At 47.4% G+C, this 14,682-nt stretch overlaps 2 protein-coding genes across 5 annotated transcripts in view; one reads left to right on the forward strand and one right to left on the reverse strand.

The window, feature by feature from the left end:
- The first annotated feature begins 2,048 nt into the window (after positions 1 to 2,048).
- On the forward strand, positions 2,049 to 12,228 carry PRR7 (proline rich 7, synaptic). 3 transcript variants are annotated; one of them, XM_063292071.1, is made up of 4 exons: positions 2,052 to 2,370; positions 9,944 to 10,601; positions 10,694 to 10,929; positions 11,496 to 12,228. In XM_063292071.1, the coding sequence occupies exons 3-4, from the start codon at positions 10,710 to 10,712 to the stop codon at positions 11,882 to 11,884; spliced, it is 609 nt and encodes a 202-aa protein (XP_063148141.1). In that variant the 5' UTR covers positions 2,052 to 2,370; positions 9,944 to 10,601; positions 10,694 to 10,709; the 3' UTR covers positions 11,885 to 12,228. The 3 variants fall into 3 exon arrangements, with proteins under 3 accessions (XP_063148139.1, XP_063148141.1, XP_063148140.1); XM_063292069.1 differs by having other exon boundaries at positions 2,049 to 2,370; positions 9,944 to 10,929; XM_063292070.1 differs by lacking the exon at positions 9,944 to 10,601 and having other exon boundaries at positions 2,053 to 2,370.
- A 508-nt stretch (positions 12,229 to 12,736) lies between these two features.
- Positions 12,737 to 14,682, reverse strand: part of DBN1 (drebrin 1) — a 43,258-nt gene continuing 41,312 nt past the window's right edge. For both annotated transcript variants that reach the window (XM_063292074.1, XM_063292072.1), the window contains one exon: positions 12,737 to 13,704. In XM_063292074.1, coding sequence (XP_063148144.1) covers positions 13,634 to 13,704 — 71 coding nt within the window. In that variant the 3' untranslated portion in view covers positions 12,737 to 13,633. The remainder of the gene's footprint in view (positions 13,705 to 14,682) is intronic.

Consider the following 14,682-nt stretch of genomic DNA (forward strand, 5'->3'; position numbering starts at 1 on the left):
GGTCCCAATGCCTTTGCTTTGTATCTGCCCCATACTGACCTGCAAAATAATCTGCCCCCTTAAATCTCCTTGACAGGCCTGTGACAGCTTCGCTTTCCAAGGCTTTGCCAAGCAAGCACGACACTTTTCAATAGCAACTACTGAGGGGTGGTTTTCTATGTTTCTCCAGGCTCTGTCGCCATGGCAGCAGCACAGAGAGGCCTGCAGGCCGCATTGTCGTTCCTTCTCAGCAGTCAGGAATGGCAGCTGTCAGCTCTGCCGAGAACACATGGATGAGGGGAGGTAGCAGGCTGCTGGCTCCGCCCATCTGTAAAACCATAGGGTAGGCAATTCCTTAGGGCATCACGATGGACTCACCTAAGGGTGGGGGAGATCTTTAGGGGCTAACACATCCTCCCCTAAATTGGGGCCTTCTAAGTATGTTGGACTACAACTCCCATGAGCCGCAGCCAACAGCTCCCAAGCCACTCAAACAGGTAGTTCTTGTTTAATGACCACAGTTGGGACCAACAACTCAGTCATTAAATGAAGCAGTCACTAAGTGAAACCACAACTGTGCTAATGATCTTACTTCAGCTTTCTTTTGCTTTACAGACCTATGGTAGTCATAAATGCGAGGATTGGCTGTAAAATTACTTTTTCATCGCTGTCATAACTGTGAACAGTTGCTAAACAAGGACTACCTGCACTTACTCTATAATCTGATTCCATATTATGTGGTGGTGTACTCTTGGATAAAGGCCAAACTCTGTTGTGCATTGTAAGGGGGAAGAAGCAGGGTTAAAGGACACCTTATTTGTTCTACTCTGAAGGTAGGATGGGAAAGCCAGACTAAGAACTGCCCTTTCATTTTCAGAGAGACTCCATTGCTACAGCCACTCCTTCTCTTTTGCACTGGGATCCACTGATTGAAAGGAAAACTGGTAAGGCAGGGGTAATGCATTTGGCTCTACTAGTTTTAGTGGTTCTTCTTACACTATTTTAAGGAGAGAAAGACGAGCACATCTTTCACCCAGTTCTTTAGATAGTACAAAAGTAGTTGCTGAAGCCTTTTCAGATTAAGAAGTTGCAAGTGGGATCAGTAAGGAAGTATGTTTGGTGCCATATGCCCTTTGAGAGTTTCAGCCATCCTCACTGTATCCTTTTCTCACAGAAAACCCTCTCTCTCCTGGTCAGCGTTGTGTGGCCGCTAAGCATGCTTGGACTTCATTGGGCGGTTTTGACAATTGCCTGCATAGGTGGCTTTTTCTCAGCTGTGTGGTTGTATTTTAGCACAGGTAGGGATTCTCCCAAGCTTGCTGATGTCCTGCTTGTGCATGGATAGTGCTAACTTGGCTTCCTAAGGAACACAGTAGGGAAGAGGTACCACCTCTGCACAAACATTTTCCTCATTCTGAGGCTTTCAGAGTTCAGCCTGAGATTAGCCAATGATCAACAGCCTATGCGTGGCATACTCATCTGGAGGCCCGTGCCCGTTCAGGTGATAGGGCTTCCCCTAGTTTCAGCGCTCCCCGCTCCCCCGAAGCGTTCATCTATTTAGCGGCACAGACTCTAGGAATAGATCTCATTCTGCGTCTGTGTGTAGGGCGGCGGAGCTGGGCGGGTAGGAGAAGGCGGCTATGAATCAAGACCTCCGTTCCAGGGACTATTCTTGGCTCGGAAAGCGGGGAAGGAGAGCGAGCACGGATTTCTCTGTGGGGGCTGAAATCAAGCCTCGTGGATTATTGTAGGAAGCCTTTTCCGCTGTGGCGCCCCCCTTCCCCCGTTGCCCTGGCGCGCTACCCGTGTCCAGGGAGGCCACATTCGTGACGTTGACTAAACGACAGGCCCGCCTGGATCGGGGAAAAAGATCCTAAGGGAACCAAGCAAATTTCGGCAGGAATCTCCAATCGGGAGCCCCGGGATCATCGCCCAGGCTCGCGGCGGGGCTCGTGGGTCGCTGCCAGGTGGATCGGTCGGTTCGAGGCCATTCCTGCTGCTCCCCACCAAAGGTCGTGGGGCCGCGGGATCTCTCCGAGGAAAGCCCCCCAAACTGGGCAGGAAGAGACTGGAAACTGCCGGTGGCGGCCGAGGGAGGAGCCAGTAGGCGGGGCGGCGGGGAGCGAGCTAGGCAGGAGCCAGAGAAAGAAAGAGACGCGTGAGCGCTTGCAGCGCAGAGGACAAAGAGAGAGCTCGGCACCGCCCGCGTGGAGGCTGCGGCGGCGGGCCATGGGCAAGGCGAGAGCGAGCCAGCGTGCCGGCCCCCGCGCTCCCTAATCTCTGCTAGGTTGCGTGCCTGCCGCGCTGGTCTGAAGGCTGGGGGATGGCTCTGCCGCCATCCAGATATGGGGCTCCTACGAGCAGTCCCTGATTTCGGCGCTGGAAGAAACGGTGAGGAGAACGACCTTGTTCCAGTGCGAGAAAGGTGGTGGAAGCGCGGGCACCGTCCTCCTAGGGCTCTGCGCTCCTGCTCTCTTCTCTGCCCCCACCCTTCCCCGAGGCTGTCCTCGACTCTCCACGTGCCGGTGCCCCTTAACATGTCAGCCGTAGGAGCGGTTTCCTGGCCCCCGCGCCCCCGAGTGAGGCGACTCGGAATACCATCTGGGATTGGAGCTTTATTGCCTCCTGGTGCTTGGGCACCTGGGAACTTGGCACAGCCGGGGAACGTGGCAGCATTTCCCGTGGCTGGCAATGGACTTGCCAGGTGGCTATTGGCAGTTTATGGGGGAGGAAGTCAACGGGGGATGGGAGGCAGCAGAGAAAAGCCTAGCGCGTTCTCGTTTGCTTGTGGGAGCGCGCGCTCGGCACTGCGTTGTGTGTGCGCGCGCGCAAACGCCGCTTGTTCGCGGGGCAAGAAATCCAGGATCGGTGCTTCGCGTGTGTCTCGGGCACCTAAGAGGAGGGGGCTCTAAGCGTGGGTGACAGCGGTAGAACAGTAGATTGAGCCACTATTCGAAGAGCTAGTCTCTATGCATTACGGATCGTGAGCGGTTGTGTGGAAATGAGGCGGGGGAGGAGGAGGGTCCCTACTTAGGTCCAGCTGCCTTCTCTGAGTAGAGGCCAGGAGGTTTTGCTAGCTGTACCTTCTCCAGCCTTGAGTTGTCCAGATGCTGTGTTTGGGAGAGCTCTAAGTTAGTAGAAAAGAAGCTTTGGGAGTGGGGGGGGGGAGGAATTCTCATTGTATTCCATTTTTAAGCTCCAGGAGCAGAGAGATTGAACGACATTGAGGGGTCTGGCCCATTCTCAACCCTGATGCTTCTTTCTCCAAGACACATTTCTGTATACTGTATCCATACTGTCATGGGTTCTTTTCTAAACTGTACCCAATTAGACTGACCCAGACTCAAAAGAGACACGGGAACCCTGGACCCTGGACAAGTGGTTTCTCTATATCTCCCTATAAGGGTTGGGGAGATGTTTTATTTTGTAAAAACAAACATAAAAGTGATATGTGAGTGCTTCCTATATTCTTCTCTATACTATTACTATAATTACTATTACTATTCTATTACTATTACCTATCTACTATGCTCTATACTATTTCTAGTATGCATCAACGTTTCTGCCTTAGGTCCCCTCTCTGAGATCTCTTCTTCTGCTAATGCCCTTTTTAACATTGTGCTTTGTCTTGCTGGGCTGCTGCACTTCTTTTCCTCTCTTTTGGTCCATCCACTCCTTCTGAAGGAAAAATACCTTCCTTCCTTTGGCTGCCGTACTCTGTCTGCTGGTGGCTGCAGAGGTCCAAAGCACACATCTCCTCCATTCCCCTCCCACACCTGTGCCAAGGTTGCAGCTTTATGGGCAACTCTGCCGTGCTGACTCTGGGGGGAAGGCAGCACAGGTGCCTGCAGTTTTGCTAAGCAGCCTGCTCTTCCACACTAAGCTGTGGATCTTTAATTCCTCTTTGTAGCATGTGGTCTTTACGGTTAAACCTGTGGTTCCAGATTTAGTTTCTGCTGTGAAACATTTGTTCTCCACTTGCTCCAGGAATATGGAAAGCAATGAAAGTGTGCAACCACCTTTAACCTCCGAGGCTGCACTACTACATAATTGGGGGAGCAGAGCAGAGCTCCATCACCTTCCCTTGGAGACAGCAGGCGCTCTGAGAGAATCCTTTTAAGGGGCTGGTTGTGAGCTTTGCCAAGAGCTTCCCTGACTTCCCATGCAGCAGGAGTGAGTTCTTAAATTAATCCTGTACATGCATACATGGTTGTCTCCATGAAATCACTAGGAATCAAGCCTGACTTGAAGGAGACTTTAATATATACGTATGCTGTAGTGGTGAGGTTGAAAAAACAGCGTCTTTCTGCTGAGTTTTTGCCTTGAATCTGACACATCTCAAATTCAAGGCAAGGGTTTCATCACCACTGCAGTCTCCGAAGTAAGAGTGAGGGGTTGTTAGAGTTCCCATTCAGTCTAGAGGTCCACACACCTATCCCTCACTCCCCCACTCCTCCCAAATCTGGGAAGGCATCTAATTTCCTTGCCTCTGCACAAGGACGGTTAGAATGACAGGCATGGATAAAGAAAGCTAATACTGTATGTGAGGGAAAGCCACAAGAAGAATCTGGAGCAGGGATTGAGGATTCAAGATAACTGCATCAAGGCAACCCAGAAATGTATGAGCTGTAAAGGCACCTTATCTCCAAAACCAGCCTTCATTCTGACCCTGTGTCAGAAGCTAAACTGGACCAACATGCCAGGCGGACACACAGTTCAGGCTTTACAAAGGAGAAGAAAGGAAGTGCCCTTATCAAGAGCCACCAGAAGTTCCAGCTGTAGGTCAGAGGCCTCTGTTCTGGATGGATTGATGGGATGTTATCTCTGGCTAGCCGCCTGTGTTTTGAGGCAAAGCTGTTCAGGTGGGCTAGTCTTTTGATGCATTGCTTTTAACTCCCCCACCAGCCACAGCCATTTTCTACTGCTTCCCATTGATATCAGCCTTGCATTAGGCTAGATTCATGCTGAGGAAGAACCTGTGCCAAAATGTGCTAAAGCTTTGACATTTATGGTCGTGATTTAGTGCTGGAATCTGCAGCGCCCAGTACAGGCGTCCCCTTTAATTGGAGGTGGGGTGCGAGGAGAGGTACTGGATTCTTATTTTTGCAGAATTCCTGTTGGAAGAGTCTCTTTTTCTTACACAACATTGAGCATTCCTAACAAACTGTTTTTAAAAATCCATATTTACAAAGAATTAAAGCACACAGGAATATGTATTATCTACAGATGAGTTAAATTTAGCTATCCTAGCCTTCTCTGTTGGCAACAATATTTCTGCTACTTTCCTGAACTCCTAAATTCAGTAGAATGTAAAAGCAACTGCTGATGTTATTTTGGAAAAGCTTTCATGCTCATGACACTACGTGCAAATGTACTGTTAAGAACTTAATCCTGGATCAACTAAAAATTCAACAAGTCTTGCATCCTGCAGTGACCGATGTTTTATGGTATCTGTAGTTGGAATTTTTTCATGGAAGATGCCACAGAGGCAATCTAGACCAATCCCCTGCTGAGAGCAGGACCCATTACAGCATCTCTGTCACATGACCATCCAGCCTGTATTTGAAGATCTCCCATGAAGGAGAACTGAACAGTTCATGTGGCAGCCTGTTCCACTGGCTGCCAGCTCGTACAATCAGGAAATTCCTCCTGATGTCTAGCCTGAAATGGCTCTCAGTTGTTTTAACCTGTTGGTTCTACCCTCTGGGGCATTAGACAATAAGTGCATCTATGTGACATCTTTCAGGTAGTTGAATATTGCTGTTATATCTCCCGTCACCTGTCTCTTCTTCTGTAGGCTAAACATATCCCAGCCCTTTAACTGTTCCTCACAGGGCTTGGTTTCCAGACCTCTAACCTCCTCTGGACTTGCTCCAATTTGTTGTACTTTTTCAGCTATGATGCCCAGAACTGGTCACACAATATTTTCTCCCCTCTGTGTGTATGTGTGTGTGTGTATTTTATCTTGTTCTAGCCTATATTATTTGGGACTGTCCTGTCCCTCTATTCTAGAGCAGAATATTCAGGACAATCTTATAAGCTCTCTTGTGTTTTATTAGCATCGAATATTATCACAGAAACAAGCTGTTTCTGATATTAAGATGTTGCCTTTGCCTCAGTTCGTGACATTCTGCACTTAGAATGTGACTGCAACTCTGCTTTTCCCAAAAACTGTGGTGACAAGAGCAATATGCCGAACCAGTATTTACATAAAATAAAAGCAAAGAGTGAGGCTTGTTTTAACAAGGACAGCTCATATTCTTTGACAAAGAAAACTAAATTATGCAATTTGCTGCATATCTACTATACAAAACAGGAATATTTGTCCATCTGTTTTCTGTCTATCTGTCTATCCAATTTACTTGCAGTCTGACTAAATAAATGTTATTGGGTGGTAACATTTGCTGAAGGCAAGTAAGATCATATTTTATTCTAGTCCAGATGGAGGTTTAATACTTTGCTCTACTGTACTGTAAGAATGAGAATAACATGTAGAAAGGACTCACAGGAGAATCACAAAGTTGGCAAAATATAGAATTACAAACTAGATAGGATACTGTTTAAGTCCAGGAAATGTTGACACTTAAGAATTTGCTGGGACAGAAACTGTTCTGTGGTCTGCTTTCTAGCTGTATGTAGTCTGGCTCTACAGATTGATTTGGCTCACCTTATAATGTAAAAACATAAATGTGTTGGCAGGGAATTCTGGAAGATGCCATCCCAACACTTTTGGAAAGGTCCAAATTAATGAAGCTGTTCTTAAATAATACCACTCATCACAAACTGTGTATACCTTAATTGTTAAGATAACATATTACGTAATCTTGGTTTGTCAGTTTAAAATTGTGTTTGTAAGCCATGAGGATGCTAGCAAAAATGAAATACTGCAGACATATACAAGACTGAAGCCAGTTCACATTTTCAGTTTTATGGACTGATTTGGGTTCTGATGATTTGGGGATAGTTTAACCTCAGTGGTAGTAAAGTTTGGGGTAAGGGAATAGTTCTCTTTTGATATGATTGATCTCTTGATGCTTCAAGTGGGGAATATGAGCTGCTGCATTTGAAGAGACAGAAGAAGCTAGGTGTTTTTGCAGTATGCCTCCCAGCGCCTGTTGGTGGGCACAAATGCAACCTTGCATTCAGTTTTGCTTGTGGGTTTTGTACAGACATCCATTTGGCTTCTGTAAGTGCAAAACTGTGGGTTAGATCAGTGTTCAGACTCTTTCCCGGTTTTTATGGAAACTTGTCAACAAGTAGAAACCTACTTGGTTTCCAGAATTTGTTGGAATGTCTCAAGTAGGGAAGCTAATAGCCTAAAGGCTGCCTGAGGTCTCAGATTAACTTGCCCAATGTGGATCTTTGGGCACTTTCCAAGTTTTGTCTTTCTGTCCAGTTCTAAGGCCTTATAGTCAGAACTTCACCTGCATTTGTCTCTAATCCCACCCACAGTTGGACTGTGGACTTCATTAGGTTTCAACAGAGGTAGAGCTGACTTTAACAAAGAGGTTTCCACATAGGTAGAATTTCTCAGAAAGCTTTAATCTTAATTGATATTATTAATTTTTGATTGGCTTAAGTTTTATTAAGCTATCAGAAGCTATTACATAAACAGCTCTCACATAATGATATTTTCAGAATTTGTACTTAGTTGTGCTATTAGGTTATACTATTAAGCCATGTAATATGGTGAGATAATGACCCAATTTTGTAGCAAGTGTAGTGCCTGTACAAGATATTGAAAGGAATTCTGTCAATTCTGTCAGTACATCTAGAGGGTGCCAGTTGGGAAAACACTAAAGAAGCCTGTGCCCTGGGGATTGTAAAACTAGAATCATAGAGTTGAAAGGGTTCATTTAGGTCATCAGGTCCAACCCTCTGCTCAGTGCAAGAATCCAAATTAAAGCATTCCTACACATTACTGCCTAACCTCTTTTTGAACAGATCCAGTGAATTATGTCTCTTGATAACTGGCTTCACTATTGAACTGTTCTTACTACTTGGAAGGTTTTCCTAACATTCAGCTGGAATTTGTCTTCTTGTATCTTAATCCTTTATCCCAAGTTCTGCACTCTGGAGTAATAAAGAATAGGTTCTGGATTTCTGTGTGACATTCTTTCAGATATCTGAAGAATGCTACCATAACCCACCTCCTGCCTTCTCTTCTCAAGACTCAATTCAATCTCATCAAAGGCCATCATTTCTGCTCCCCTTTTCATCTTCATTGCCCTTTTCTGAATCTGTTCTACTTTGTCTGAATCCTTCTTAAATGTGGTGCCTAGAACTTGACATGTTACTTGAGATGGGATTTAATCAATGCAGAATGAAGTGGAATTACTTCTTCTTAAAATGTGGAAACTATACTGCTCCACAACACTGCTGACTCTTACTCAGTCACTTACTCTAAGGTATTTTTCACAAGCACTATTGCCATGTTAGGAATTGCCCATTCTATACCCATGTGTTTGACTCCTGTTTCCCAAGTGGGTAACTTTTTATTTGTTTTCATTAAATTTTTGTTTTCCCATCTAGTTTAATGTTCTCTGCAAATTTAATAAGCATTTCCTGTACCTCCTCATCCAAGTAATGAATAAAAATGTTGAAGAGATTAACTGTTGTGGCACTCCACTTGATACTTCCCTCCAGTGGACGAAGAACTGTTGATGAGCATCCTTTGAGTATGATTTTCAGGACACCTATGTATCCCCTTAACCATCGTGCCATTCATCCCGCACTAGAGAAGGCCCTGGGATAGCACTTCCTCAGTGTCCGGAGCCATGGAAAGCCAATAGTTGTCTGCAGTACAAGTGCTGGAGAAATCCTCTATTTGTACTGCACATGCTTTTGAAAATATAGGCTGAGAATGTCTTTTTCCAAAATATTCTTTAAAATAGCACGTATATTTGGCTGGAAGTATAGCAGCTTAGCTCTAAGCAACTCAGGATAACAAGGAAGGGAATATGAGCTGAATGACAATGCCACCAATAGTGGGGGTTCTTCCTAATGAAAGTGTCCAATTCCTCTTTAACACCTCTGTTACCAAGCTACATTACAAATAGTGCTAATATTCCCACTTGGGTATAGGAATAGTACATTGAATAATTCTTGGCAGTTTTGACTTACATACCATGTGGCAGGCAGGCTTGGAGGGTGAAGTTGTGAAGTGTGTGGGTAGAAGGTTGTTGGTGAGCAGAGAAGCTGGCTGCCAATGCCATCAGGAGAGGTGAGGTAGCATTTTAGTGCTCAAACTTTGCTGTTCTGTTGGCCTCTCCTCTTTGCCCATAGAACTGTAGATCTATGTTCCATAATTTTCTGAAGCCCCTTTTCTCGCCCTAGGCTCTTGCATGCCAGAGGGTCTGGCTCATATTCTCCCTGACACTCATCATCTTGGTGGAATTAGTTATAGCACTGGGGCCTGTGGACTTCCTTGAAGACCGTAAGCTGGCCAAGATGCTTATGTGAACTCAAGTGACAATGGGTGTGTAGTGGCACTGCACCAGGTAGAATTGGATTGCTGACTTAGCTTCCTGGGGCAGCTTGAGGGTGAGGAAGACAGTGACTGAAAAAAGTACCTATATCCAATTGAGCAAGAGGCTTTCGTTTCATCTCCGTATCTGCTTGAAAATACAGGTACCATGCTGAGGTCGAATAAGCTGCAGTGGTTGGGTTCACACAACATTCTACTGTATATTGTAAGTAATATGCAGCAAATAAGTTCACACACCACATTAATCCAGAACCAAGCAAACCACATACATAAACTGCATAATGTGAACCCTGCCATAATATATGCTTGTTTTGGGGTGGTGCTTGCACCCTGGATACAGTTGTGCTTCCTTCTGTGAACTTACACTGAGATGCTCGTGTGAACTAGGAAAGGGGGTAGTGAATCTAAGACAGGCTCTGTGAATGTAAAACTTGTACATCTCTCTTACACTGACTGGCATTGTCTGTCTGTTTGCAGAGAAAGTGTTCCTGTCAGCACTGCCATTGGTTCCCCAAAGCCCTAACCTAGCAATGGGAAGAAGTTGGGCTGGGTGCTGGTGTTACTGGTCGTGTCACCCCAAGTATCCAAGAACTTGGGCAGTTGAGGAAAAGAGCAAAGGTCGTGCCCACGAACTTTCCCAGCATTCTCCTTTCCTCCATCGGGTTCCTTTAGGGGCCAGAACTCTTCCTTCTTCGTGAAAGGCCCAAGTTGGTCATCGCATCTGGTGAACCATTTCCATGGCAACCGCTGCCGAGGGCTTACAGGAGACTGTGTGACTGAAAGGGCTGCAGCGCTCAGACCTCAGCTCCCAGTGGCGCTGCCCTAGACTGAGGTAGCACCAACAGGGGCAACTGGATCTCCGGTCTGTGCCATATTTGGAAGGGGTGACACAGGACCAGGAAGGCAGAGGGACAGTTATGGCCCTGTCAGCATGAGTGGGTTGCAAGGAAGGCAGAGACAATTTCGTCAGCAGAAGTAAGCCTTTCCTTGCCTCTTTGCAGAAGAGACCTGAAAAAGTGGGACCTCCCTTTCCCTTCTCTGCCTCCCGTCCAAGCTGGACCTAAGAAGGACTTTTAATTCAGAGCCTGTGAAGAGAAATCCCTGAGGCCGTACCCCCGTTCCCGGAGTAAAGATGGTGATGTCCCACGGCACCTACACCTTCCTCACCTGCTTTGCTGGCTTCTGGCTTATCTGGGGGCTCATTGTGTTGCTGTGTTGCTTCTGCAGCTACCTGCGACGACGCATGAAACGGCGACAGGAGGAGCGGCTGCGGGAGCAGCACCTGCGCACATTGGAAATGGAGCCCTTGCACTATGAGGGCTATGGGGGCCCTGCCTATGGGGGCCCTGCCTATGGAGGAGGTTACATCAGAAGCCCACCAGGCATTCCTGTGCCCCACCGACTCCGCATTGAGCCCCACCACCCTCACCTCCCACCCCCAAGGCCTTGGAGCTGTAGGCATGGTAAGAGCCAGAAGATGCCCTCGGAATGACCTGTGGCTGCTTCTTGAGGGGTTGAAAAGAGGGTTGCCACGCCAGATTTGGAGGGAGGCCTAGAAGAGGCAATGCTGACTTGATGGCATGTAATCCGTCAGTCAGTCCAATATGGTTTTTATGCCGCTGGCTTGAAATCTTAAGGTAGCTGTACTTGTCTTTTGTAGTTGAGAGATTTAAGTCTTCCAGTGTTAGTCTTCCATATTCCACCTAATTTCAGTTCCTTTCTTGTGGAAATGGGAGGGACTCTTGGATAGTTCAGAGGGTGAAATCAGGGCTCGTGATGCCCCGTGTGTGAGGATGCTTCTTGAAGAGGAAAGCTGGATAGTAAGTTCCTAATCCCGCCAGTGCCTGCAGATGTAAGGGGATCTTGCTGTAAGAAAGTTGAAGGAAAGGAGGGGGGATCTTCCTCCAGCCATTGTTCCTACTTCATTTTGCTATAGAGAGAAGCTTATTACTGGAGTCCCAGTCAGTGGGCATGGTGGTAATATGTAACTGTTGCTTGCGCTCAATAGCTGTGATTACTTTGCTTGCAGAGCCAGATCCATCTAAGCCTCCATGCTATGAGGAAGCAGTGCTGATGGCTGAGCCACCACCACCGTATAGCGAAGTACTGACAGACACACGTGGCTTGTATCGCAAGATCAACGCCCCCTTCCTGGGCCACGAGCAGCCAGAGAAGCAGGAGCAGCCGCCCAGCTATAAGCCCCTTTTCCTGGATCGGGGCTATGGCTCAGCCCTCCACCTGCCAAGCTCAGCGGGCCAGGGCCCCACCTGCGCCAGCCTCTACTTGGAGTCAGAGCACTCACAACGTATCTTCCCAAGCTGGACAGACTCTGAACTCAGCACCAGAGACAGCTATGAGCCTGGGCCCTGGCATCTGCCTGTCTCAATGCCTTTATTTGGCAGGACTACGGCAGTGTAGCATGCCATATGGTGACCTGCGTGGGACTCTGGTTGCTGCATGGATCTGAGCAGCCTGTTCCCTCGGCCTGTGGGAGCCGCCAGGTCCCTTAGTCCAAGCCTTCCAGACATGTCTGGGCCACAGTCTTCACAGTGCAAAGATCCCAGTTGCAACTGACCTCTTGGCCAGGGCGAGCTTGGGGCTGGTCTCCCCATCTCATCCACTTCCCTTTTTCTGGGCCCACTACTGGCTCTGTTGGTGCTGACTGTAAGGGGGGCCTCTGGCTTGGCCTAAACTTTGTTTCCTATCTTTTGTTTGTTACATTTTGACAACAATAAAGTTTGTGGAACCTGATTTATTACAAACCTGGTACTGGCTGCTTGAGTCTGTGCACAAGAAAGGTGGGTGTGGCTTCTTTTTAAGGCAAGCCACGTACTGTGGTAGAAAGTGGAGCAAACCCTCATTTCCCACCCCAAAGACAGGGAGCTTCACTTCTCTCTGTTCAGCAGTATAGCAAGTTCCAGAACAGCATTCCTTTATTACCAGCTCCACCTAGCGGTGTATTCTTTACCTTCCCGCAAGCTCAGTCCCTGTGTACTGATGTTTACCACCATTCCTCTGTGCTCCCTTACCACATGAATGCTTGCTTGCCACATGAATTTAAAAATTGCACAAACCTCCCTCCCCAACCCTCCTATAAAGTACATTTCTGACCATTTATGGTAGCAGAGAAAAGGAAGCTACCGGAAATAAAAACAGACAAAAAACTTGCCCTTGATGGTTTTCTGTAGAACTCAGCCAGACTCCTGATCCCCTGGTGTTCCTTCAGCAATTACCCCCACTTTTTCCCCTTTTCAATAAAGTCACCCTGAATTTCAAAGCCAGCTGCCCTGCTTGGAATCAATTTATTTATTAACATACATAAGCACATTGCTGTTACAGAATTTGTGCTTTCAAAAAAACAATTACTGTACGGGAGGGAAAGAAAACCAAGCATGGAATGGATGAGGAAAGAGTGGGAAAGAGGGAAGAGAAAAGAGAAGGGGGCCCATCCAGAGTTTTCCCTTGTCCCAGGCTCTCAGGGCAAACAAAGACCTGAGGAGGAGGGTCTGGAACAGGCTTGCTCTCAGACAGAGGGCCACGGAGCCGAGCCGAGCCATGGGGGAAGAACATACCTTGCTGCTAACATTTGCTGGAACCCAGCATGGACAGGGCTTCTGCTTCCCTGGAACAAGTTCTTGGGGGACCAAGTGGAGAAGGGAGGAGATGGAAGCCAGTGCCTTGCCCACACAGGGCCATTTTATTGCCATATTTTATTTTAAATTCGTGCAAAATACTCAAAGCTCTGGCAGTCTGAGAGGAGGAAAGGCCCTCCCATCCTCCCCCAAGAGCAGCACTCACCCACAGGAGATCAACCCAAACGGCATAAATGGCATTGGGACAGGAGGGATCCGAAAAAACCCCATGGGCAGAGGCAACAGGAAAGGGGTCTGCAGGGAAGCTACCAACAAAGAGGGGACCAGGCAGATTTACACGTTTCCTATTTGACACCATTAGAAAAAGAGAGAGAAAGAGAGAGAGAAAGAGCGCGCACTGGAAAAAGTTAGCCCCCCAGATTTTCCTATCTGGCCAGGGCACAATCTGAGGCCATGGACCGCAGGGCTACAATATGGAGCAAGGAGGCACCAGGCCCTCACTGCGGTTGCTCCAGGCTTGCAGACACTGGGCTTGCTAGGTGCAGGGTTTAGAAGTTTGGCTTGAGAGCCAGCCTTAAACGCTGCCCCCAAAGCTCTCCTCATCTTCTGGCACCGGGTCAGCATCCCAACAGGTGATGTCAATCTCTGAGGGGGGGAAAAATGAAGGAAAAAAATGGATTAGCTGCAAGCAGGCTGGTTGTTTGCCTTCCCAAAGGAAATCGCTAATGCTTCTATTTCAGGAATTCCCGGGAGAGCCCATTTTATGCCTTGACAGAAGGTTAAAGCGTGTTCAGGCATTAAGGATTTCTGACCAAGCAGGCTACAGTGGAGATGCATCCACCAGATCCACCTCTTAGTTCCCTCTGTTGCTGGGGAAGCCTGAAGAACAGCTGTGGTCATGCCTGAATGAAGCAGCAGTGGTCCACATGATGGGGCAGAGTTCTCCAAGTCCCCAGACACATGAAACCTTGTTTCCATGTCTGGCCTAACTCGATTCAGACTTTCCCTGTCAATTAGGACAATTTGACCTTGCAAGGCCTATGTGCATGTGTTCATATTGCCTGCACAATTAGCTATTCTTAGAATCACAGAGTTGGAAAGGCCCACAGAGGTCCTCTAGTTCAACCCCTGTTCAGTGCACTAAAGCAAATCTGAGAAATGACCATCCAACTTCTGTTTAAAAACCTATAGCAAAGGAGAACTCATCACATCGAGTTGCAGCCTATTCCACTGGCTGACAGCTCCTACAGTCAGGAACATTTCCTGATCTCTAGCCTGAACCTTGTAGTTTTACCCTACTGATTCTGGTCCTGCCCTCTGGAGCAATAGAGAGTAAGTTCACTCCCTATTCTGTGTGACCACCCTTCAGATATTTGAAGGCTGCTATCATATCTCCCCTCAGTCATTCTTCTCTGAGGGCTAAATATGCCCAGATCCTTTAACTATTCCTCATAGGGGCTGGTTTGAAGACCCTCCCTGATCTTGGTAGCCTTCTTCCTCTGAATCTGCTTTAGTTTGTCACTGTCTTTTTTGAACAGTAGTGCCCAGAACTAGATACAGTACTCCCAATGGGGTATGACCAGGGCAGGGTAGAGTGGAACAATTAGACTAGAGTCACTGGGA

Source organism: Candoia aspera, chromosome 2 (assembly GCF_035149785.1).
Source record: "Candoia aspera isolate rCanAsp1 chromosome 2, rCanAsp1.hap2, whole genome shotgun sequence".
NCBI lineage: Eukaryota > Metazoa > Chordata > Lepidosauria > Squamata > Boidae > Candoia > Candoia aspera.

Bases quoted from the DNA above. Each gene is read 5' to 3' on its own strand.
- PRR7 (XM_063292069.1), top strand. From the start codon at position 10,599: ATGGTGATGTCCCACGGCACCTACACCTTCCTCACCTGCTTTGCTGGC. The intron at 10,930-11,495 runs GTAAGAGCCAGA...CTTTGCTTGCAG, and splicing joins GCCTTGGAGCTGTAGGCATG to AGCCAGATCCATCTAAGCCT.